The sequence below is a fragment of the Gadus morhua genome, chromosome 3 (genome assembly GCF_902167405.1).
Source record: "Gadus morhua chromosome 3, gadMor3.0, whole genome shotgun sequence".
NCBI lineage: Eukaryota > Metazoa > Chordata > Actinopteri > Gadiformes > Gadidae > Gadus > Gadus morhua.
In genome coordinates this window covers 3,766,513-3,791,080 of record NC_044050.1, presented here as the reverse complement: position 1 = coordinate 3,791,080, position 24,568 = coordinate 3,766,513, and the positions used below count along the sequence as shown (strand labels likewise).

General features: G+C 46.1%; 2 protein-coding genes across 4 annotated transcripts; both read left to right on the top strand.

Moving 5' to 3' along the window:
• Nucleotides 1–200: 200 nt before the first annotated feature.
• naf1 (nuclear assembly factor 1 homolog (S. cerevisiae)) lies at nt 201–12,292 on the top strand. 3 transcript variants are annotated; one of them, XR_003976218.1, is made up of 11 exons: nt 201–346; nt 680–1,124; nt 1,633–1,750; nt 1,849–1,942; nt 5,902–5,984; nt 6,221–6,381; nt 6,827–6,878; nt 7,317–7,401; nt 10,128–10,232; nt 11,673–11,764; nt 12,102–12,216. XR_003976218.1 is itself a non-coding variant. In XM_030352192.1 (10 exons), exons 2-10 carry the CDS (start codon nt 685–687, stop codon nt 12,206–12,208), a joined length of 1,245 nt encoding a protein of 414 aa, XP_030208052.1. In that variant the 5' UTR covers nt 201–346; nt 680–684; the 3' UTR covers nt 12,209–12,292. The 3 variants fall into 3 exon arrangements, 2 of the variants coding, with proteins under 2 accessions (XP_030208052.1, XP_030208050.1); XM_030352192.1 differs by lacking the exon at nt 11,673–11,764 and having other exon boundaries at nt 12,102–12,292; XM_030352190.1 differs by lacking the exons at nt 10,128–10,232; nt 11,673–11,764; nt 12,102–12,216 and adding an exon at nt 8,901–9,666.
• A 923-nt stretch (nt 12,293–13,215) lies between these two features.
• On the top strand, nt 13,216–15,808 carry LOC115540876 (CD209 antigen-like protein C). The gene is made up of 6 exons (XM_030352487.1): nt 13,216–13,390; nt 13,530–13,691; nt 13,918–14,066; nt 14,738–14,850; nt 15,117–15,318; nt 15,666–15,808. Exons 1-5 carry the CDS (start codon nt 13,282–13,284, stop codon nt 15,292–15,294), a joined length of 711 nt encoding a protein of 236 aa, XP_030208347.1. The 5' UTR covers nt 13,216–13,281; the 3' UTR covers nt 15,295–15,318; nt 15,666–15,808.
• Nucleotides 15,809–24,568: the final 8,760 nt, after the last annotated feature.

Below are 24,568 nucleotides of genomic sequence, written 5' to 3'. Positions count from 1 at the left end.
GCTTGTCTTCCACATTTGAACTGTTTCACAATAAATAAGTCAAATATAATAATGCATCACTGTGCAATGATGTAATGTTTGGAAAAAACATTTGGAGAGCATCATTTGCACTAATATAAGTTTGTCTTTGCACTCTCTACCTCCACTCTGCCGCCCTCTAGCGAAGTCGACTGGAACTCCGTGAGCATGACACCGCCCATCAGATCTGCGCAAACCAGGAACAATACTACATAGCATAGCACATGTTTGAAGCTTGAAGCATCCGTGGCTGCAGACTGTCTAGTTGCATGGCATGGACTTGGAATTATAATCTGTTTACTAGTAGCGTCGGTGACAGGTCAAGCAGGTACGTAAACGCAAAACATACATACATTTGTCAACTCAGTTTAGTCTTTAATATTGGCGTACTATTGTACGTATAAAAAAACGAGTTTGAGAATGAAAATAAGTCCATACTACGAGCCATGCTGGTTTGTTTGGATGCATGAATCATTTCGATATTGCTCAATCCTGAGCTACATAATAGACCAAACATGCCAGTTCGAATATGTATTTAACTGATTGAAGGAAGTGGTAATTTGCCATGTCGTTCGCTTTGTTTTAAGTTAAACAACTCAAACTATGTATCTAGCGTTACGCGTGTCGTCTTGTTGATGCCGTGGGGTTCTGTGGTCTCCAGTCGAAATGGCCGGTAAGGACTCATCAGAGGTCGGAGAACAACCCACACAGCCCGCAGAGCAGCCCCCACGGCCCGCAGAGCAGCTCCCACAGACGGCAGAGCAGCTCCCACAGACGGCAGAGCAGCTCCCACAGTCGGCAGAGCAGCTCCCACAGCTCGCCGAGCAGCTCCCACAGTCCGCAGAGCAGCTACAACAGCCCGCAGAGCTTGAGGAAGAGATGGACACGAAGGCAGCAACGCAGTCGGAGACCCTCCACGCTGCTCATGGGAATACACACCCACCAAAAGAAGTGGACCCACAGCCCGCAGCGGAGTCCCAGGCTCCAGGGGAAGCCAGCGCCAAGGGGGACTTGTGTATGGACGTGTGTATGGACGGGGATCAGTGGACCGAGGACAGGCGGGCTGCCCCGGCGGGCCCTGGAGACGGTTCAGAGGACTCGGACAGGTAACTGGCTGTTTCACACATCGTTCTTGCTGTACAGTGTACATCGGGGTAACGTTGCGTAATCCTTCTTTGAGCCCCAAGGGAGGACCAAGTTTTCTAAACCATAAGCACATTCTGGACTAAAGTTATAGCCGCATTGAAGATTGTGTACTATTCAATCAATTGTTTAGTAACTGTATTTTGTTAAAGGTTACATCAGTGATTCTAGGCCAAAACATAAATGATCACATTCATCTGTTCTTTCCTCACGATCCATTAGCTGCCCGCCCCATATGCAGGACGTCAAAAAAAGGCAGCCTATGCTCCGAGATCGTAGACAAAAACAATACACCGAACCGACAAGGGTTAGGTGTTGTGGGGTTTTGCGCTGCGATCATGATAGTTTTTACGGGTTGCACGAAACATGGAAGGGAGGTTTAGAATCTCGCTTCAGATACCAACAGAAGTGACGTCCCCCAACATCGCTGATACAACCTTTAAGACTGTTTTGTATGACTTTATTTTACAGCTCTTCCTCCTCGTCCTCCGCTGCCTCCCCTCCCTGTGTTCGGATGTTGGATGAGGAGGATGACGAAGGCTTTAGCCAACAGGCTCAAATCAAAACACGAGATGAGGTTCTGCTTGAGGTAAAAAAAAATATATATACAAACTGATTAATCTAAAACACTGAGCCTGTTGTGTAATATCATTTTTAATCATTTTCTGTATGTGTGATCGTTCCTAGGAACTTCCAGCTGTGGAGGAACTGTGTGTGTCCTTACCAGAGTCTGCGGAAATCCAGCCAATCGGAACGGTCACCAGTGTTATTCAGCAGCTCAGTGAGTACACCGACTCGCCAGCCACCTCTCTACGTAACGCCAGCTCCCCCCTGTGCCTCCACGACAGGAGACATCGTGCCATCCTTTGGGATGCATAAAAACATATCCCTTATAGGGCCCTATTTTAACGGTCTGAAACGCAAGTGGGAAAGCGCAAAGCGCAAGTAGCTTTGTGGGCGGTTCTACGGCGCTATCGCTATTTTACAGGCGGATAAATGACGCTTGCGCCGTGGCGCAAGCGTCAAAAGGGTTGGTCTGAAGCAGCCTAATTACCCGTAGGTGTGGTTTGGGCGTAACGTGCAACAAACCAATGAGAGTGCCAGCTCCCATCCCCTTTAAGAGCCATGAGCGCATTTGAAGCGGACGAGTTGATATTTTGACAGCACGTCTGCAGTCTCCGATGAGACAGATGCACATGAATTTGAAAATGGCTTCGTTTATTGCCAAATAATGTGGCCTAATTCACACATGGAATAAGGGGTTTTCTTCCACAACTTCAGAAATACTGAGTCCTCAAATAAATTTCGGCAAAGAAAACATATGATAGGCTATAACATATGATATGCGGTAACTGTGGTTCTATTTAATGATATACGCAATACATTATAAACATTGTTTCTTATCAGTATTGTATGCTATCCTAATATGCATGTGTCCCCGCGGTAATAGACATTGCCATTGATTGTATTATGCGTTACGTGTTTAGTTTGCCCAAGTGAAGGAGTTCAAGTACCTCGGGGTCTTGTTCGGAAGTGAGGGAACTATGGAGCGTGAGATTGGCCGGAGAATCGGAGCAGCGGGGGCGGTATTGCGCTCGCTTTACCGCACCGTTGTTACGAAAAGAGAGCTGAGCCGCAAGGCAAAGCTCTCGATCTACCGGTCTATCTTCGTTCCTATCCTCACCTATGGTCATGAGGGTTGGGTGATGACCGAAAGGACGAGATCGCGGGTACAAGCGGCCGAGATGAGTTTTCTCAGAAGAGTGGCTGGCGTCTCCCTTAGGGATAGGGTGAGAAGCTCAGCCATCCGTGAGGAACTCGGATTAGAGCCGCTGCTCCTTTACTTAGAAAGGAGTCAGCTGAGGTGGTTCGGGCATCTGGTAACGATGCCCGCGCCTTCCTTGGGAGGTGTTGCAGGCACGTCCAGTGGGGAGGAGACCTCGGGGAAGACCCAGGACTAGGTGGAGAGATTATATCTCAACACTGGCTTGGGAACGCCTCGGGATCCCCCCGTCAGAGCTGGTCAATGTGGCCCGGGAAAGGGAAGTCTGGGGCCCCCTGCTTGAGCTGCTCCCCCCGTGACCCGACCCCCGATAAGCGGACGAAGATGAGATGATGATGAGAGTGTTTAGTTTGCGTGTGTTTAAACAGAGCACACACGCGCGCCCGCATTCATTAATTCTAATTTTAACACTCACTCGCGGTAAAACAATGTTTTTCACGATCAAATAGGCCTACTCATCAATCCTAAAAGTTATGGGCATGTAGGCCTACACGATGTCTGTGTCAAGAAAATATGCGTTTGCTGTACGGTGTTTGCAGATGCATTGATTAAAAAGTAGCCTACAACTTATTACCGCTGCATCAGCTGTTCTTTCCCAAATAATTTACCGAGAATGTGCGGCTAGGTAGATGAGAGAAGCAAAGTTTATGCTCGATGTGCACAAGCAATCCGTATGCATCGCATGCGCATGTATGCTTGCGCCCTTAAAATAGCATCTGAACAACGCGCCACTGACTTTAAACCAGGTATTTCCTGGTCAGTAGCGCAATGGTATTCAGAGACGGCAAAATACCGTTTGCGCCAGAACACGCCTCCTCCTTCCGCCGAACCGCCCCTTGGGGCGCAAGATCATTCCCTAATTTACCGGCGAGTGGCGCAGGTGGCAAAAGAGCGCTCTGCGCCAGTTGTAAACTAGCAACGACACATGCGCCAGTGACTAAGTCACTTGCGCCGGATGCAAGATAGGGCCCATAGTGTTTTATCGCTTTTTTGATAAATTCGAAATAAATCTCGCTTTGTACCCTCTTCTCTCGTACCCTAGCTGAGAGTTGATGTGTCCCTGAGCAAGACACTTTACCCTGTCGCCTTGCATGGTTGACTCTGGCGTCGGTGTGTCAATGTCACACCTGCAAACTTGTCGCTTTTTGGCGACAATCGCCATTTTCTTGGTCAATTGGGTCATTCACGTGAATCGCGTAGAACCGGATCGTTTTTTTCTGGGGAGGGGGGTGCGGGGAAGGCTGTCCTTCATATGAAACATTATTGGATAATTGTTATAATTGACATTTCTCTGGGGCAATCGGAATCTCCGCACTTGCTTCAGAATCTTGAAGCACACGGCGCCAACTGAGCTCGCCTTTGGATGAGACGCCTGGCTACCGCGCGAGTCTGAAGGAAACTCTTAACGTCAGTTGGATGTAGGGGCTTAGGCCTGCGGTGTAAACGGTATAGGAAGTACACCAGTGTGAATTTGCGCTACCGTATGGATTTCGACGTTACCGTGTGACCGGTAGACAGTGTTGTGTGTAACGTGTAACAAAGTAAGTAACGCGTTAATACAGTAACCTTTAAAGTTACGTGCAACTACTGAAAATATGGTAACGAAACATAGTTCCTTTTTCAATTCGGCGCCACGTTACTTTTCTCAGGGACAGATTTGACAGCGATACTGCCTTCTCGGGCAGTATGCTATTGCGCAAGCAGGCAGACGCGCAGCAAGTACTCCTGCGTGCTCGCGTAATAGTCTCATTCCACACCGTACACAAACTTTGACGTACACAAACTATACATGATAAACGAACAAACAAACTTCCCCCTTTTTTTTACCTTTTGTGTTTTTTGTCCTAAAAGTATGTATTGATTGCATTAAACCACCATAAACAGATAATCCAGTGTCTTAGCCCAATTTTTCTACTAAACATGGTGTTTAAATTCAATGACTAAGAAGGTTTCTGAGGAAATAGGCAAGGTCCCCTTGCTGCCTTAAATCAGAACAAATGTTCTTCAGCGCTATCTGGTGGCCATATGGTGTATTTGCGAGTGTTTGGCTTTGTGTCATATTAAATATCTTTCGATAGGGGTCAAGTGTCAAAATTACCAGTCCCTGTTAGTGCTGAAAATAACCAACTGATAATTATTTCAGGTGAAAATGGAATCGTCAATTTATTGACTGTTCTAGCTTTATCCACTCTAACTAATTAATTGACATTGAATATTCCACTTGAACAGCAACCTATCTTTTGGAACCAAGATGACATATTATGGCCCTTCCAGTTAAATAAACTCTATTTATTTTTGGGATGTTTACCCTGTGGTATTGAAAAAGGTATCGATATTGTATTTCAAAGTTAGAAAATCAAGTATCGTGATAACACTAATCCCCAATATGTTATCCACTATATTGATTATTAAGCTGAGAGAGGGCCATGAATTGTAGCGTTATCCTGGTCCACCCCAAGGCAACTTCTGTTCTTCCTGTATGTTGGTTTACAGCCCCTGTAGAAAGAGAAATTAAAACATAACAAGAAATACAATAAAGTCCTCTTCCAGACAGCAACGCTCGGCCTAGAGCGAAAATGGAAGCTGGACTTTATTGTGTGTCTTGTACACGCTGATAAAAGCTTAAGCTCTGTGCTCATAAAAAAAACTTTGGTTTCTGGACAAACCATTAACCAAAACATGATGGAAACTTCCTCTTTGGGAAATTCCTCCATCTCTCACAAGTAAACCAATTGATAAATGCTACTGCGATTACACACGCGTTAGCGCATGTACTCGTGAGCTCCACTGTGTACTCGCGCGCTCCATTGTGTGTTCCCCTTGTGCGCTCCTCCATTGACATGCGTCAGCCAGCGTAGTGTTGTCATGGGCGACACCACAGATCATCCGTCCATTTGATGTTGGGCCGTTACCCCCAACAAGTGGCTAAATCCTCTTATTTATTTTTTTATCATTAGTGATAGTCCAATCACTGAAGGGAACTCCTCCGTTGACGGAGGACAGCATCATCTTCACTTCGGACCGGCTGGCAGTAGGCAAGGTGAGCATCCCGCCGCGGGGGACACAGCATGGACACTGGGACTATAGAGTCTTGCCTCCATCTATGAGGAATGTCCTCAGTTTACGTTGCATCACACAATAAGAAGACGCTGTTATCAAAATTGTCAAATGACCTTTGTTTGGGTGCCACCAAATGAAAAGTTGAAAGTCTTGAGCCCTGTATAAGACCTGCATATTATCATCAGGCTAACTACCTTGTGCTTTCCCCTTTCCCAGGTGTTTGAGGTGTTTGGCCCGGTCACCACTCCCTATTACGTGCTCCGCTTTAACTCTGAGGAAGAGATTGTTACAAAGGGGCTGGTGGTGGGCTGCACGGTCTTCTACACACCAGAACACAAAGAATACACCGGATACGTGCTCACCAAACACCTCCAAAAGTAAGTATAGGCCCTCAGACAACCACTCAATTGACCTGAAGGGTACTTGAGATTTCAGCTGTTTCAATGGTCCAATCAGGGTTTCAGTTAGCCAGCATTAACCGGCCAATAGCTGACTAGAATTAAGATTGGCTGGTAAAAAATAAATCGTAACGCTTATCTTAATCTTGACCCTAACCCTTTCTCAGGGTGAATTGTCAGTGAATGTGTTGGTGCGTAGCTTACTGAATGCATCACTCCTCCTGCTCTACTGTCACACACTCGCTGCTATTAAGAAGAAAACCTTGGGGCTGATAGGCTACAGGGGCTTTCACACTGAGACAAATTTTATATATCTGGTTTGGTTCGCTACATTATGAATTCACACTTTTACAGCAAACTCTAAATAATTATAGTCAGCCAGGTATGCTGCAGCCTACGTGAACTTTTTTTTTGTTTTTCTCAGTCTCAAAGGATCTGACGCGTCTTGGAAAAACGACCAGGAGCCCCCCCCAGAGGTACACACCAACACAGACGAGCTGTAGTCCCTGAACAGGACTCTGGTACCGGGTTGGCCTCCAGTCTATGGAGCTAACGCATAATGAGGGCACAGCCTCATACCTATTCACACCCTCCCATCTAGAACTAGGTCGAGTGCCCCCCCCCCCCCCCCCATTCTATGCAGTTGTCTGTCAGCTAACGGTCGATGGAAATGCACATTCATTTTAGTCTTAGTTTTCTCCCCCGAATAAACCGACCCGTCATCTTTGGGAATCGCAAACTTTCTTAAACCACCATTGATTTGCAAAAATAAATGTTCCAAACGTTAATGTTTTGAAGAACATCATGAAGAATACAGAGCTGTGCCTGGCTGAAGAACCTTTGATGCAGTGGAAATGCTCTTTCTGCCTCTGGTCTGCTCATCGTATCTCTGTTGTGTTCTTCTCCCTTTGCAGTCCTTAGATTACAGTGACGATGAAGAGGAACAGGATGCTAAGAAAAAGAAAAGACAGGGCAGCAAGAAGAAGAAGAATGAAAACGGTGGGTTAGCACACGCACACACACACACACATAGCCACAACATTTAAGTACCTCCCAGATGTCGCTATATATTGGCAGTCTGATTCTTCATTGTGCATCCAGAAGGGAAGGTCCTTTGGTTAGCATTTGCTTTCTGTTAGCCGTCTCCATCGACTTGCAGAGTTACAGTAGCTCCTGTTCATTTGAAGGAATACACTTCAAATAACTTCCCAAAGATTTCCAATTGGTTCCAACTTTGCGCTCTTTTTCTGGTGCTGTGATTATTTGGTTCTATCTGGTGCACCGCTGACAAGTTATCCTCCTCAGTGTAGACGACCCGACAGAAGCAGCTGATAATATAACTGACGGGTTACCCTCTTCAGTGTAGACGACCAGACAGAAGTTTTAAGTCCTGAATTCCAAGTCAAAGTGGAGTCTTTTGTTGATGTTAATCAAGCACGTCTCAGGGTCTCTGGTCATGTGGTTTGAGTCCCCACCTCCACCTCATGTGCATACTGGCTCTCACAAGAGGATGCAGGTCCAAACAGACCACCTAATAATGCTGCTTTCACTTGGACATGGATTTTACCCACCAAAATGTATATATTTAAAACAGGGAAATTGCAAAAGGTATGCATCAAAATAATTTTCAAACCTTAAAAGGGGTTTCAAGAGAAAATATTTTATCAATGCCTGCGTCACAATTGTAAAAAATAAATCTATTTTGCATCCATGGTTTCTTCTATGTGATACCCCAGTAAAACACTTGATTGGTGAATAACATTCCATGGTCTGCATTACGTAAGGAATGAGCCACCCGATAATGGACTCTTGGGCAGGGATGCAGATGAGGGGAAGCTGCGCTTGCTTACCAACCTTGTCTCACAATTTCCACTAGTGGACCTCCCATCATGAGGATCACTGTGGTAGTAGAGGACTAACCACTTGTGGAGGACATCCCATCATGAGGATCACTGGTAGTAGAGGACTCTCCACTAGTGGAGGACCTCCCATCATGAGGATCACTGTGGTAGTAGAGGACTAACCACTAGTGGAGGACTTCCCATCATGAGGATCACTGGTAGTAGAGGACTAACCACTAGTGGAGGACCTCCCATCATGAGGATCACTGGTAGTAGAGGACTAACCACTAGTGGAGGACCTCCCATCATGAGGATCACTGTGGTAGTAGAGGACTAACCACTAGTGGACCTCCCATTGTGAGGATCACTGGTAGTAGAGGACTAACCACTAGTGGAGGACCTCCCATCATGAGGATCACTGGTAGTAGAGGACTAACCACTAGTGGAGGACCTCCCATCATGAGGATCACTGGTAGTAGAGGACTAACCACTAGTGGACCTCCCATCATGAGGATCACTGGTAGTAGAGGACTAACCACTAGTGGACCTCCCATCATGAGGATCACTGGTAGTAGAGGACTAACCACTAGTGGACCTCCCATCATGAGGATCACTGGTAGTAGTAGAGGACTAACACATGTGATGCCCCTCCTCCAGAGACAAGCCACCAGGCCCACCGCGCTGTGGCCGCCGCACCCCAGGACCAGCAGCCAGGGCCCAACTACCGGCCCTTCCCTCAGAGGCCCCGCGGAGCAGCACCTCACCGCTACAGGCACCAGGGCCCCATGCATCCCCCCCGGGCCACGTACCAGCACCAACACCCCGGCCACCACCCCCACGCATATCCCCCTCCGCCCTGCCCCTACCCTCCCCCAATGGGGCCGTTCTCTCCGCATAACTACCCTCTCTACCCTCCTCCTCCTCACCACCAACACCTTCCTCCTCCTCACCACCACGCCTCCTCCGCCTACGGCCATCCCCAGCTTCCCCCACCATGGCCCCCGGGTCTCCACGCGGGTCTCCACTTCCCTCCCCCTCCGCCGCCGCCTCCCCCTCCCCCTCCCCCCCACTGATTGAACAACAAGATGAACTCTTCTAGGTCACATGGACACCGTTAACCAGTGGCAAAAGATCTCGCTGGTTTTTCTTTTTTTCTATTATTTTTATTACGCTGGTCAATCCTGTCTCCTCATGTTAAAATATGAGCCGAATTTCATTGTAGTCTTCAGTTTCCAAGTCCAAGTTCCTAAATTCCACATGTTTCTGATTGAAGTTTAACAGAAAATGGCCTTGTTCGTCTTGAAGCCCTCATCTAAATGTATTTGTAGTGTTGAACCACAACCAAGAGAACCTCTTTTTATAGATGTGTATTTGTCTGAAAGGTGACCTTTCTCACAGTAAATAAATGTAATCTTCTATGAAATGTTGGTTCTTCCTCTTTTGACACTTCCCATCCCCTGTTTGTTGTTCCGTTTTTACATAACGTAATCTGTCAACCAAGTTGAGTGTAACCAAGGTGTTGTTACTCATCAACTAATATGCAGTTGGAAGAGGATTCCCAGGCTGGGACATGGCAGGGAACGGGGGATGATTGGAGGGAGAAGGTTGTGGACATCTATGACAGCATCAATGCTAACACCACCGGACCCCCGGGCCTACGGAGACGAGCGAGACACGCACAAGTGACAGCCGCAGACATGGGCACAATATTCTTGTGAATAGTGATTTATTTATTATCTTCCTGATGCTGAATGGCATATAATGTTCTTGGACTCTTTGTCAACATGTGTATAACCCTCCCACTTTTAGGAAATGATTCATTATACCAGCCAGATTTAGGACATCAGCTGTTGTGTCCTCAAGTGTATCTGTTTGTGTGTGCAGCCCCTGCCAACCCTCAGAGTAAGAACTATCTGAACACCGCTGCTTGGTGTTTGGCCCTCCTGTGTCTGCTGCTTCTGGCTGGCCTCAAAGGTCTAGCCTTCCAATGTGAGTTCCTCACAACACACATCTGTTTCTCAATGCGTTTGTTGCGAATGTTCCTGTGTGTTTATGAAGACGATTGAACAGCATTGGTACTAAGCACTCTACATAAACCGCATTGTGTATTGCAGTTGATGTCAATCACTGATACAAGTCAATGCAATAATGTTTTGCTTCCATCTCTTATATGGAGGAAGGGAGGAATCTCTTGCTGATCGCTTTAGACATAAAGGGAGAGTTGAATCGCTCGCAGACTGCTCACAACACATTGGTGAAGCAGCATGAGGCCTTATGATAGACCATGCATGGTGACGGTATCGCCGTCGCACATATGTTCAATTTGTCTAAAACGTCTGCACATGCAGAAGAGACATGCTGGACAGACACCAACTGCAGTTGCTATTACATGTCCCATTCAAACAAGAACTTGAACGATAGCAGAAATTACTGCAGGGAGAGAGGCTCTGATCTCATTGTGGTAAACAGCCAGGAGGAGCAGGTACTGTGATAGTGTGCTTTTTACACGCTTTCATACCAGGTACCAAGGTCAGCTTAGCATGATTTCTACCATTGGAGAAATTGACCTACGGTGGTTGACTTTGGACGGCTGCAGTGGCAAGTGTTGTTTCTGTTTAACAGTGAAGAAAATGTGTATATTTTAATCAAACATCAAATCAAAGGAATGGCCAGCGTTTCAGGGGAGCATCATTATCTTATCTACTGAAACAGTTTTACTTGTTATGCTACCGTTGTGTCTGTCCATGATGGCAGCCATTGCACTCCCAACCCATACCCTCAATTATCAAGGAAGAAACCCTCAGGAGGAATGCTAAACCTGTGTTCCTTCTCAAGGTTTCTTCATGATAATCATGGGAGTTCTTTCTTGCCCTTTGGGGGCTTAGGGTGGGGGGGTTGTATGATGTTGGCCTGTGAAGCCCTTTGAGACACACTACTGCAGTTTTTTTGTACATTCTAATATATGCATCAGGATTTAAAGGACTCATAAGCCATTTCACACATAAAGAAATGTTCCAGAATATTTCTTGCACGGGAACGGGTTGATATTCCAGGAAATAAAGAGTAACGTTTCCGGATCACTGCCTGTACGGCTGTGTTGAGAATTAAAGCAGTTTCATTTCCGACAGAGGCACGTAAAGGGTTGCGTCCATTTGATTCAAGGCTCTAAAATAAGTCTGCTCCGCTCAGTCCAATGTTGTTAAGGCGGGTGGCATCCATAAGTGTTGCATTACCGCCACCTGCTGGACTGTCCCTTGCCCTTGCCCTTGTCCATCTATTCCAGCATTTCTATGCCATGTGTGAAAGGGCGAAACAGAAATGTTCAACAATGTAGCAGCATGTGTGAATAGTGTATCATTAGCGGTGCCAGAAAGAATATCCCATTAGTTGAAATATATATAATTTATATCCCTTTCATTGCTTTATCAGGATTTCTTCTCTTCAGGCGTTTAGCTCGGTTTAACTGATGCAGAAGACAAAGGGACCTGGAAGTGGGTGTATTGAACTCTTCTGACTACAAAGTAAGACTTGATGCAGTCCATTACCAAGACTGCACTGCTGGGATTTGGACTGCTTTGGAATTTCTTAATATTCATCATCAGCAAACCATTATCGAGTCTCAAGTACAAACTTAAGTCAATGTGAAATACTAAATGAGGGAAGGATCCATTCTCTAAAGTATTTGAGAAGGGGCTAAAAATACTTTGAGTAAGGCGGCCCTCTTCATGTATTCCTGAGTTGAACATACACTCAGGACCAGGCCAAGTGCTGGAAAAAATATGTATTCATCATGCATCCCTTTCAATCATGTTTACACCAATATAAACACTAAAATCCCATAAATTAAACATTTTTCAGGTACTGGAAGAACGGTGAACCAAGTAATGGAGGGGGAACCAAAACAGAAGGGGAAGACTGTGTTGAGCATTTCAGACTGGATGGATGGAATTTCGCACCGTGTTTAAAAATTATTTTCTGGATCTGTGAGAAAAATCTTGATGTGTTAGCATTGCCTGATCTACATGTCTAATAAAGTTTAATCTAAGGGGTTTTGGTGTCTTCCTTACTTTGTTTAATGTGATGCACGCAAGTGGCCTCATGCAGGAGCATTTGTGTAATGTCCCCCTAAAGGGGTCATATTTAGCTTTTGGGGTTTTCCCTTTCCTTTAGTCAGTGGTTAGTTCACGCCAAAGGAGGACTCCCACAGAAACATGTCTCCTGAACTACCTGAAATGGCTCGTTGGCAGTCTTCCATTACCTCCGTGACCCCACCAACAAACACATCTGCATAATAATGGCATCTGAGAGTAATGGTTTAATGTTAAAGAGTGACCTTACTATAATCACTATTCATTGCTGCAGATCCACTTTCAGCCTCTGCCAAAAAAGCCTGGTCAGATTGTTCAAATATTTAAAACAATAAGAAAAGAAAATGGTTGCAGTAAACGTCTGTTCACTCAAGTCCTTAAAACAAGGAAATGAGCCTGTATGGTCCGCCAGTACTCACTGAATGACGAGCATTCATTTGCATAAAGTTAACCGGACACCAGCACGTGTCCGGCACGCGTCCATCACGGCACGCATCCATCACGGCACACGTCCAATACAAAGTGAATGGAGGCGAGATCCCAACCAAAGGCCACGCGTTCTGTGGGGCCATGAAGCTGAGCTGGTTCTTCTGCGGACCCCATGGTGAGGCCCCAGAGTATGGCGAGGATCAGCATCGAAAAACCCTGGCCTGAATATATTATATACATTATATACATTATAAATATATTATAGTATATTCATCTTGGGAATATCTTTTGATAATGATCTGAATACCAAATGAGCCTCATAGCTTATAGAATACACAGCATATTTTAGTAATGCGGACCTAATTCAACCTCAGGCCTTGAGTGAAAATGACACTGCAGAGTCTGTAGTCGTCACACGTGTCAGAAACAGGAAGGTTGATCACAGGAAATTTCGTCTTCTTCTGAGTGAGCCTGCAGATCGCCTCAGTCTGCGAGGAGAGAGCTGGTGATTATTGTCGGCCATGTCGCAGCGCTCAGGTGATATCGAGATGCACGTCGAGACCAGCGCATACCAGTCATATTCAGGGAACCAAACCGAAGTGTTTGGGCCAGATTATACCGCAAACTCAAGTAGGTACTCTCTCTCTCTTTACGTCTGTCTGTCTGTCTTTCTGTGTTGCGTTTTGTTGGAATTTATTGACCAATTGAACGGTTGTCATCCGTTTTTTGAAGATTGACTATGAAGTAACCCGTGTGTGTTTCCCTGCAGAAAGACACCTGCACCTGGCCTTCCTCAACCTCGGCCTGCTCTGTATCCTCCAAGCTCTCCTCAACATCACTCTTAGGGTCCACCTGAACGGGCCCAGAGACTCCCCAGAGACGGCCTTCCCAAACCTGACCTGTGAGTCAGGTGGATGGGGATTTAATAAAGGTCAGAGCTTTTAAATATTTCGAAAAAAATATGTCTTGACATGACATATGAAATATACAAACACCCTACGTTCTTTCCAATATAGGTCGGGTGTGTGTTCTAATGCCGTGCTGTTCTATGTTTAGCAACGTATTTTTTCTTGGTTATGACTCAATGGCATGGGTTGCGCTGTGATGCGAGGGTTGTGTGTTTTGGTGGAGCAATGTTCCTGTGGTGTGTGAAATAGACAGGCCAACATGGTGTCCCACAAGCTGGCAGATGTTCAGCAGCGGTAGCTACTACGTCTCCAGAGTGCGGGGGAGCTGGAACACGGGCCGCAGGGACTGCCTGGAGCGCGGGGCTCAGCTTGTCATCGTCAACGACAAAGAGGAACTGGTAGAGAACACGCTTTATCCTTCTCTGTATGGTATGAACTAAATGTCTTCAACTGTGTGTTCATATTGTAGCAGGCCAGTGGATGTGGGGTTTCCACGCCACCAAGTTGGAAAGATAAAACGACACAACACACAAAGCAGGCTCAACTTAGGATGGTTTATTCACCTCGTAAACACCACCAGGGTGGGAAAAGGGCCATAATTTTTTTATCGCGCGATTAACGCAATTTTTTTTTTCTTTGGCTCAAAACAAAGAAGCAGTAGCCTGACTGCTATGTTCAAGGCAGTATGTTTGTATGTTCATCGTTTAATTGCACTATAGGCATTTTTTTTGTACCGTCCTGTTTTGATCAGTGTATGCCAATGTTGTTATCACTAAAAAAACATTTGCACAAGGCAAGCCGATGCACTTCTCCATGTTGATAAGAGCATTAAAATGGGACAAAGAAATCAAGGGATATTTAGCATAGAAAAAACATGAGTTAACTATGACATTAATGCGATTAAATATTTTAATCGCTTGACAGCACTAGTATATATATATATATATATATATATATATATATACATACACACATACAGTATATATATGTGTGTGTCAATAATATCATCCTGAATCGTATCAACGAACACACCCAATACAATGCATTGTGGCTTTGCTGTGGCCAACAGGCCATTGTGACGAGGCTGGCCAGAGATCCCACAGCAGCGTGGATCGGGATGACTGACCTGAGGAAGGAGGGCTCGTGGCGCTGGTTGGATGGAACATTAGTTACCCTCGACAAGTACGACTGTCATTGATGCTGTTTCTTTAGTGTGAAGGAGAGACGACATTACATCCTGTAATATTAGGAGCTAATAAAGTGTGAATATAGTGCACTTCTTAATACCGATAATGCCCCATAAAAGAAGTATACAACTTATGCACAATAATTCCTGCACGACACAACACATATAACACGTCATGCCGTTGGACTCCCTCCAGGCCTACTGTATGGGGTTAAACCTAAAGGGACTATGTTTCCTGTGCTATCCTCTTGTCCCGGTCCAGACCCTACTGGGCCCCGGGGCAGCCCGACAACGCGGGCGGGGAGGACTGTGGAGAGATCCATGCTTTGGCTAACTTCAGCGGCTTCAACGACTACGACTGCTCCATCCGGCTGAGGTGGATCTGTGAGAAAATACCCACGCCCCCGGAGTTCAGGGTGCTGGAGCGGAACGGAGCTTAAATCTGGATTGCTATTGACATGCAGGTGTGTGCGTGTGTGCGTGTGTGCGTGCGTGCACACGCGCGTGTGTACCATATATTTGTAGTCAGTTGGGTTTCATGTATAAGATAACTAATGACATTCATTAAACCCATGAGGGACATTTGTTTGTTACAGTGACATTTCTGCCCCTATGGATGAACTTTGACTATTTTACTACAATTTAAAGCTATGTTAATATTTTTGTATATGCTTTATCATTTTGAAATATTACAAAAAAGCCCTTATTCATACATAACTTATTCATATTGTATTAACAATTCATTTTTTCATAATTTGTTTCTCTAATATTGTTTATATTTTGTGTGGGTTTTTTTGTTTCTAAAAAACAGAACATGCCAAAGGCATCAAGCCATGTAGGAGTGTAGGAAGAGAGTTATTGGTGTGGAAATGAGCTGCAACACGGCGAAAAAACCAATTTGTTGTTTCCCTTTACATAAATAAAGACATTTTACCAATCAATGGATGCAGAAAAGGCATACATCTGTGCAGTGTTTTATGGTCAACATTCCCTGGGGAAGGACCCCCGGACCACCCACTTCATCTGAACCCATCCCCCCCAGTATCAGACTGCCTCCTGCAACACGCCCTGCCCCGGCTGCAAGGGTCTTAAACCTTGCCTCGGGAACCAAATTGGTCAGGGCCGGCCTTGCCACAGGCTATAAGAGATCAGTAATTTAAAATAACAATTTGATGAAACATGTTTGTGTTTGTTTTTGAGGAATTTGATGAATTTGCTGTAGGACCATGTGGATGTTCTGCCCACAGCTCATCACCAAGCAACAATGACCACATAGCATAATAATATCAGGGGTAAAGCAATAAACTGCCTTACCCCTGATGGTCAATTGTAATGATATGTGCTCAAGACACAGAAAATAATGTTATGACTTAGTGTAACATGAGATCTTTAAATCATTATATTAACCTAACATTCTGGGCATTCTAATTATGAAGATATCATACCAGCACCCAACTTAACATGTGGTCTCTTTAATGCACAATTTCAATGATGTACATCAATAGTTTTGTGTAGGTCCATTTTGGGCAATAATAATTTATGCACACATTTGAACATTGTACTATTTCTGAGTCATGGCTGACTGTCTTCTTAAATGATGATTGTTGAAATCAAAGGGATGCTGTCACACTCGCTATTTTCTAAAATGAGAGTACTGCTTCATACATGTGGAACCAAACCTGCAGTCTGCAACATCAACTCTCAAGGTTGGACCTTTGCCGTTATTGGTCCGGGATATGCGTTTTCCATTTGCAAGAGTTATGACAATGATATCAATGTTCCAATTTACTGGATTTCTTTGAATATTTGCTGAATCAGAGTTGATGCTGCATATGTCCATTATTTCACAACAGCCAGCTTAGACAATTTATTTTAGTTACACATTTTGTCATATTTGACAATCAATACTTGAAATGCTCTGAATAAATGACTAAAGGGTCTGGAATCTATGGGTCTCACAGACCTGTAATACGGCCGTCCAATCATTTTCTTCGGCCCGAATTAAATGATTTGATGGCCTACCTGTCTGTCTGCTTGCGCACACTTTGCCCGTGCTCTCAATATCCATGAGAGGTAGGTGGGTCTACATGGGTCTGAAAATAACAGACTCTAGAAAGAAAATAGCCAAATTGGCATATCCTTAAACCTTTCCTACTACTATTTACTCCAACTAGAAGCAAGAAAGAATCTGCCCACCTACGAGTCAATCCATCAAGGGAATGTTTGTCTACAAACGGTTTCATTCTGCTCCAAAGGTGGACCAGAATATTGACAGTAACTGGTGTCTGATAAATATATAGCTCTAACAGTAGCTTCAACTCAAGCCACTCGAGAGGGCTAATGTGAACGCTCACATACCGCAGGTTTAATTGCTGTTCTCACTCTGCGTATACAGGCTTGAATGTCGGGCCATACTTTGTGGAGGGAATAGACACAGGAAGAACACAGAATAAAGCAGGCGCTCATTGTGTTCCACAGACAGTAGTGGTCGTTCTCTAGGAGATAGTCTATGGTACGTCCGAGTATGGGCGGCATGTAGGAGCACATCATTTGGACCTGAACGCTAGCGACGATGTTAAAGGCTCTCTGTTTCAGCCTGTCGCACCCCGGACCCCCGTCCCCCACCCTCTGCCGGTGAAGAGCATTAAGGATGCAGAGGCAGCAGAACAAGTCTACCAACAAAAGTAGCAGCATTTCGGCGGCAAAGAAATGGTCGAGAAAATAGATGTGTTCGCTTAAAGTCCCACAGAGGGCCATTTCTAGGCAGCAAAACACTGTGATCACTAGACAGATCAGAGCCAAGATGGCCGCCCGGTAACGCAGAGGCCTGTAGCGGAGGAACGTGTGGGGTTGCAACACGGCCAGATAGCGCTCCAAGCAGAGGCTGCACTGGATGAGGGGCTTGCCCACCATCATGAGGCCAATTGAAAAACCCCATAGGTACAGAGTGGTCTGAAGGAAAAGGTACAAGCCCGGGAACACAAGTGACAGAGCCAGGCCAAGGACAAGATCATTGACCAACAGGCTGAACTTCAACAAGTCCATCTTATCTGTAAGAAAGTTGCAAGAGGACATCATCAACCAAAGTGCCCAGCAATTTGCTGGCACCACGGCCAGGATGAAGGTGGTCAGGAGGCCTTTATAGGTGTTGTTGAAGAGATGCAAACAGGTATGACAATACACCGTCCTGTTTTCCATGGTGCCAGAGAATGAGTCCTCACTGTTGTTTTGGTGCCAGGCCATACTTGTAAAGTATGTGGTCTCCAGGTTGTGCAGCCACCCTGAAAAGGTTTTGTTGTTATGTTTACATTTATTACAACCGTAGACAAAATATAAGCTGGTAGGGAGGTCATCTAGTCAGGCTTAATGCAAGTTGAATTATTGTTAGGAGATAATAGAAGTATGTTTCAATCCCAATGATGTGTGTATATGAAAAGGAAAATAAAGATATATTTAAAAATATTCATATAAAAACTACATATATATATATTGAAATATTCATATAAAAAAAAAATATATATATATATAGTAATCTTTTCTTTTCAATTCAACTATCAAGGGATTTCATTGGGAGGTGGTTAGACAAAAGTATTCCAAGTAAAGGCTTATAAATCAGTAATATTGCATTGCTGTTGCATACTTTACTTTAATATAGCAGATATGTATTATAAACATTCATAGTATAACAATAAACATGATGTATCACACACAATATTTTAATAATACACATAATAATATTGTTAATAATATCATAATAATACATAATGCTTACTATTATCATAATACTTGTTTATAAATATTGATGAGTTACAAATTTAAAATGGTATTCATGTATTTTCCTTACAATTAAATGACGGTAGACTAATATAATTGTAATTTCATAAACACATTTACCCCATACCAACAGAAATGTACAGTAGGGTCTCAATACCTTTTTCTTTCTCGACAATAGAATGATATAAGGCACTACAATATAAATTAAGCATACAAATAGTTTAGGTCTTACCAAGTCTCGTTCAGATGAAAAAGTGACCAACACATCGGCTTCACTGACAAGCCACACGTTTTGAGTTTGTCAGCACATGTGTGTGCGTGTGTCTTACTGCGCTGTATAGTTGGTCTGCTCCTGTCTTGTTTTACATGAAATAATCCCATTGAGATCATCATAATGATTCAAACCTATTTTAATATCCACTAAGTGTCTACTTACCCTCCATCAAATTCATTTTGCAAAGGATTTATTTGTAAGTCGTAACCTATTTAGTATCATGTAATTTATTTTTACCTCCCATTCATTCGCATTGAGCAGGCAACATGAAGATCAATGTTTCTGAAAAAAAAATCTATTTTTAAATAATATCGAAGTGGCCCTATTTTTTAATATACAAATTATTATGGACAGTTCCATTGGTCTTACCAAAAAAACCAATGCGATTTGGCCTACAAGCGTATGTATGCAAAATACTTGTCGATAGGCTTACTGATCAAAAGGCAAACATAATTGCATATAGGAATCCTTTTTTTTTTTGTAAATGTTCAATTATTCATGGTAACGCTGTCGTAATAATCAATGGAATGTGCTCCTAAGCCACTGGACGTGTTCCCTCCAATCTAGATGAATGGCAGCGCTCAGCTAGCAACACTCACCCCTCACTTACACATGATGACGTCAATGTTTATGCATTGATTTTGTCAACTTTACAAAGACGTTTGTACTGCTCCCTGTGAAACGCATCCAGGGCTGCCACTGAACGATTGGGACAATTAGGACAATTTAGGACAGTTGGGGGCTCACCATGCCCATGCAGCACGTCCAGCACAGCCCGTCCACCACGCCCAGCACCACACCCACCACCACACCCACCACACCCCGAACCATGACCACCCCAAGCACCACACCCACACCCAGCATCACACCCACCACACCCAGGACCTGTCGTGTATTAACACAACGGTCTAATACTATACTAACAAATTACGAGAGGTCGAGAAGGGCTAGGGTTGAATGATCAAGGCTTTATTGTCACCGCAGAGAGTAACAACATCACCTGAGTTGGTTTGCAAAGAACTCGCCAACAGTCTCGGAGCTCCACGTTATATCCTATTTTGTGGCCTCCCCCAAGATGTCCTTGGCCATTCACAATGCTCGAACTACGGGCTCTTGACATTCACACCCACGATGTACAGACGATACATTCCATACAGTAATTCAAGCATTACGTAAAGAAGGGTTACATATTAAACAATGGTTACACAAAGTTACATATTCTACATTAGTTACATGAAGTGAGGTTTTTCATTAAAATCCATTCATCGTCTTGTTTTTTAACCTGATCTTAAATCACCATGACTTACCACATGGGTTTAAGAGATGAGTCCTGTGAAAGCAATATTCATTTTAACAATAAAATATGTATTTGTAATAGTTAATGCCACTTATTTGTCTGTGGCATATACAGTCATAATCCTAAAGCTGGTAGTGTCTGATTTTAACCAGGTTATGGATAGTTACCTTAACTCTAACTTGGACCCTACAGAATATACATTCAGAAACCACAGACGAGAAACCATAGGAGGGCGTTTCCTCTCCCCTGACGTGAGCCAGCCGTCTTTGAGGGGCCAGGTAATATCAACTGTAAATATATTTACCTTATATTCTTTTATAATTCATGCTTTAAGTTAACCTTACAAATACTTGTATCTAAGTGAACTGAGAGATAGACTGATATAATTGATTACAGAGGGATGTCCGCCTGATCCTCTGAGCTGTTGAATAACAATAGAACAAGGTCTGGAGCCTGTCCCTCTCCCCCCCATCTGGTACATTTCTTTCCAACATATCAACATTTGGTAAATATGCTTTCCAACCTAGATTATTTTCTACCACACACCACACCCACCACACCCACCACCACACCCAGCACCACACCCACCACCACACCCAGCACCACACCCAGCACCACACCCAGCACCACACCCAGCACCACACCCACCACCACACCCACCACCACACCCAGCACCACACCCACCACCACACCCAGCACCACACCCACCACCACACCCAGCACCACACCCAGCACCACACCCACCACCACACCCACCACCACACCCAGCACCACACCCAGCACCACACCCACCACCACACCCAGCACCACACCCACCACCACACCCACCACCACACCCACCACCACACCCACCACCACACCCACCACCACACCCAGCACCACACCCAGCACCACACCCACCACCACACCCACACCCACCACCACACCCAGCACCACACCCACCACAACCAGCACCACACCCACCACCACACCCACCACCACACCCAGCACCACACCCACCACCACACCCAGCACCACACCCACCACCACACCCACCACCACACCCAGCACCACACCCACCACCACACCCAGCACCACACCCAGCACCACACCCACCACCACACCCACCACCACACCCAGCACCACACCCACCACCACACCCACCACCACACCCAGCACCACACCCACCACCACACCCAGCACCACACCCACACCCACCACCACACCCACCACAACCAGCACCACACCCACCACCACACCCAGCACCACACCCACCACCACACCCACCACCACACCCAGCACCACACCCAGCACCACACCCAGCACCACACCCACCACCACACCCACCACCACACCCAGCACCACACCCACACCCACCACCACACCCACACCCAGCACCACACCCACCACCACACCCACACCCACCACCACACCCACACCCAGCACCACACCCACCACCACACCCACACCCACCACCACACCCACACCCAGCACCACACCCACCACCACACCCAGCACCACACCCACCACCACACCCAGCACCACACCCACACCCACACCCACACCCAGCACCACACCCACCACCACACCCAGCCCCACACCCACAACCACACCCACACCCAGCACCACACCCACCACCACACCCACCACCACACCCAGCACCACACCCAGCACCACACCCACACCCAGCACCACTCCCACCACACCCAGCACCACACCCACACCCAGCACCACACCCACCACCACACCCAGCACCACACCCACCACCACACCCAGCACCACACCCAGCACCACACCCAGCACCACACCCAGCACCACACCCACCACCACACCCAGCACCACACCCAGCACCACACCCACCACCACACCCACCACCACACCCAGCACCACACCCACCACCACACCCACCACCACACCCACACCCAGCACCACACCCACACCCAGCACCACTCCCACCACACCCACACCTACACCCAGCGCCACACCCACACCTACACCCAGCGCCACACCCAGCACCACACCCACCACACCCAGTGTAACAGGGTGTGATATCCCTTTGGTTATAGTTACACAAAATTGGCTTTTACAGTTTTATTACCTGAAGTTTAGCGTTCCAGCTGCCTTATGTTCCCCGTTCTATTTGATTTTGTTCTTTTATTTTGCTCCACCTCCTTCTGTACTCCCGCCCACATTTCTGAGAACCCCATAAGTTTCCTGTCCCCCCCTGCCCTCTTCCCTTTTGCTCTGATTCTCTTGGGAAGAGGTGGGGGCATTTATTTCCCCCCATTTTGTGATCAAATCTTTAACCATCTTATAGTTTACCATTCTTTATATTAATTGTTTTGACTATGCATTGTTTAATGGAAGTGTCATGTAAATATCAATGCATAGATTGTAGTGTTTTGGAGAACGTTATATTTTATTGCGATATGCTAGCATGCACCTAGCCTTCGTGTAATCATGCTAGTAACCCTCCCCCTCTGTCTGTGGGTCCTGGGTCACATCTTTGCTCAAGAAAAATACACAACGCAGATTCAGCCGGTCACACCAGTACCACACCTACCACACCCAACACACCCAGCCTCACACCCACAACCCGCACAACAACCACCACCACACCCAGCACCACCACCACACCCACACCCACACCAGGCACCACGCCCAGCACCACACCCACCACCACACCCAGCACCACCACCACACCCACACCCACACCAGGCACCACGCCCAGCACCACACCCAGGACCACACCCACACCCAGCACCACGTCCAGCACCGCGTCCACACCTAGCACCACGTCCAGCACCCAGCACCGCGTCCACACCTAGCACCACGCTCAGCACCACGCCCAGCGCAACACCCAGCACCACGCCCAGCGCCATGCCCAGCGCCACACCCAGCGCCACGCCCAGCGCCACACCCAGCACCACACCCAGCACCACACCCAGCACCACGCCCAGCACCACACCCAGCGCCACACCCAGCACCACGCCCAGCACCACACCCACCACCACACCCAGCACCACGCCCAGCACCACACCCAGCGCCACACCCAGCACCACACCCAGCACCACGCCCAGCACCACACCCAGCGCCACACCCAGCACCACGCCCAGCACCACACCCACCACCACACCCACCACCACACCCAGCACCACACCCACCACCACACCCAGCACCACACCCAGCACCACACCCAGCACCACACCCAGCACCACGCCCAGCACCACACCCAGCGCCACACCCAGCACCACGCCCAGCACCACGCCCAGCACCACGCCCAGCACCAAACCAAGGCACCCCGCCCAGGTTTCTGATTTACAGTTTTTGAATAAACAATAAAGTTTGAGTATTTATTTGTTTAAAATGCACACTAACGCTTTATATCTAAAACATAAACCATTACACTGTGCCATACACTGTGGTGCATGGTGCATACACGACATGCAGCGTCTTTCTCATCGGTCCATGAGGGAGTAGGGTAGCCCCAGAGTTTCCCATTTATCATCCGTGTCTGTTGGTTTAAACAGCTGGGCTCAACTTGAGATGTTGGATTTGAATTTGAGGGACATGCTGTTGTTAAAAGTTTTTCATAAATTAAGCCTATTTCCTGGCGCACTTAAAGTGCACCAGATGGATGCATTTAATTGTTATATGCATGCCCCGGCCTACCTTAAAGCATAACGCTATGAGATCAGGAAATAATTATATAACAGGTGTCAGCGAAAACGTGCGTTACCTGCGTTGTAAGCTGAGTGGCCATCCACAACCTGTCTGTCAAAAAGGTTATTTTGTCTTATTACAGGAACAGTATCACGATGGCATAGATTACTATGTTGAAGATAATTTAAGACATTTTACCAAATTTAAAGCAAAATACGGGTTCTTTAAATGGATTTGGAATCCCCCAACCATTGTTTCAGAGAAGAGTGGCCCCCAAACAACATTTGCATAAGGCCCCCAAAAAACATAAAAACGGCCCTGCTCGTATATAATCGTAAGATGCGTGGCCCCGACTCAGTTAGGAACATGCAGAACGTGTTTGAATCTGGCCGCTGCCCTGTTCAGACAGAGCAGAGCACACTGAGCTCAGCCCACACAGACACCGTAGCAGAATCAATGAGTCACTCAGTAATATTCGCCCACAGTAATATTGGACATAAGCCCCATAATAGGGGGGCTTTCATCGTCATTAGATATTGCAAGTTGACGCTGTCGTTAGTAGCTCCTAAAGTGTCACCGTGCAATCATTTGAATGCCCCCCTACTAACACATAATAAATATAGAATACAAATATTTCTTAGTAATTTCAAATTTGAACCAATAGGCCAACATGTAAATCAGTAACTTGAACATATCAAGTACACTCCATTCATGTTCAACAGATAAA

Bases quoted from the DNA above. Each gene is read 5' to 3' on its own strand.
- LOC115540876 (XM_030352487.1), top strand. From the start codon at position 13,282: ATGTCGCAGCGCTCAGGTGATATCGAGATGCACGTCGAGACCAGCGCA. The intron at 13,692-13,917 runs GTCAGAGCTTTT...TGTGTGAAATAG, and splicing joins TGGATGGGGATTTAATAAAG to ACAGGCCAACATGGTGTCCC. The intron at 14,851-15,116 runs GTACGACTGTCA...GTCCCGGTCCAG, and splicing joins ACATTAGTTACCCTCGACAA to ACCCTACTGGGCCCCGGGGC.
- naf1 (XM_030352190.1), top strand. From the start codon at position 685: ATGGCCGGTAAGGACTCATCAGAGGTCGGAGAACAACCCACACAGCCC. The intron at 1,125-1,632 runs GTAACTGGCTGT...TTTATTTTACAG, and splicing joins GGTTCAGAGGACTCGGACAG to CTCTTCCTCCTCGTCCTCCG. The intron at 1,751-1,848 runs GTAAAAAAAAAT...GATCGTTCCTAG, and splicing joins GAGATGAGGTTCTGCTTGAG to GAACTTCCAGCTGTGGAGGA.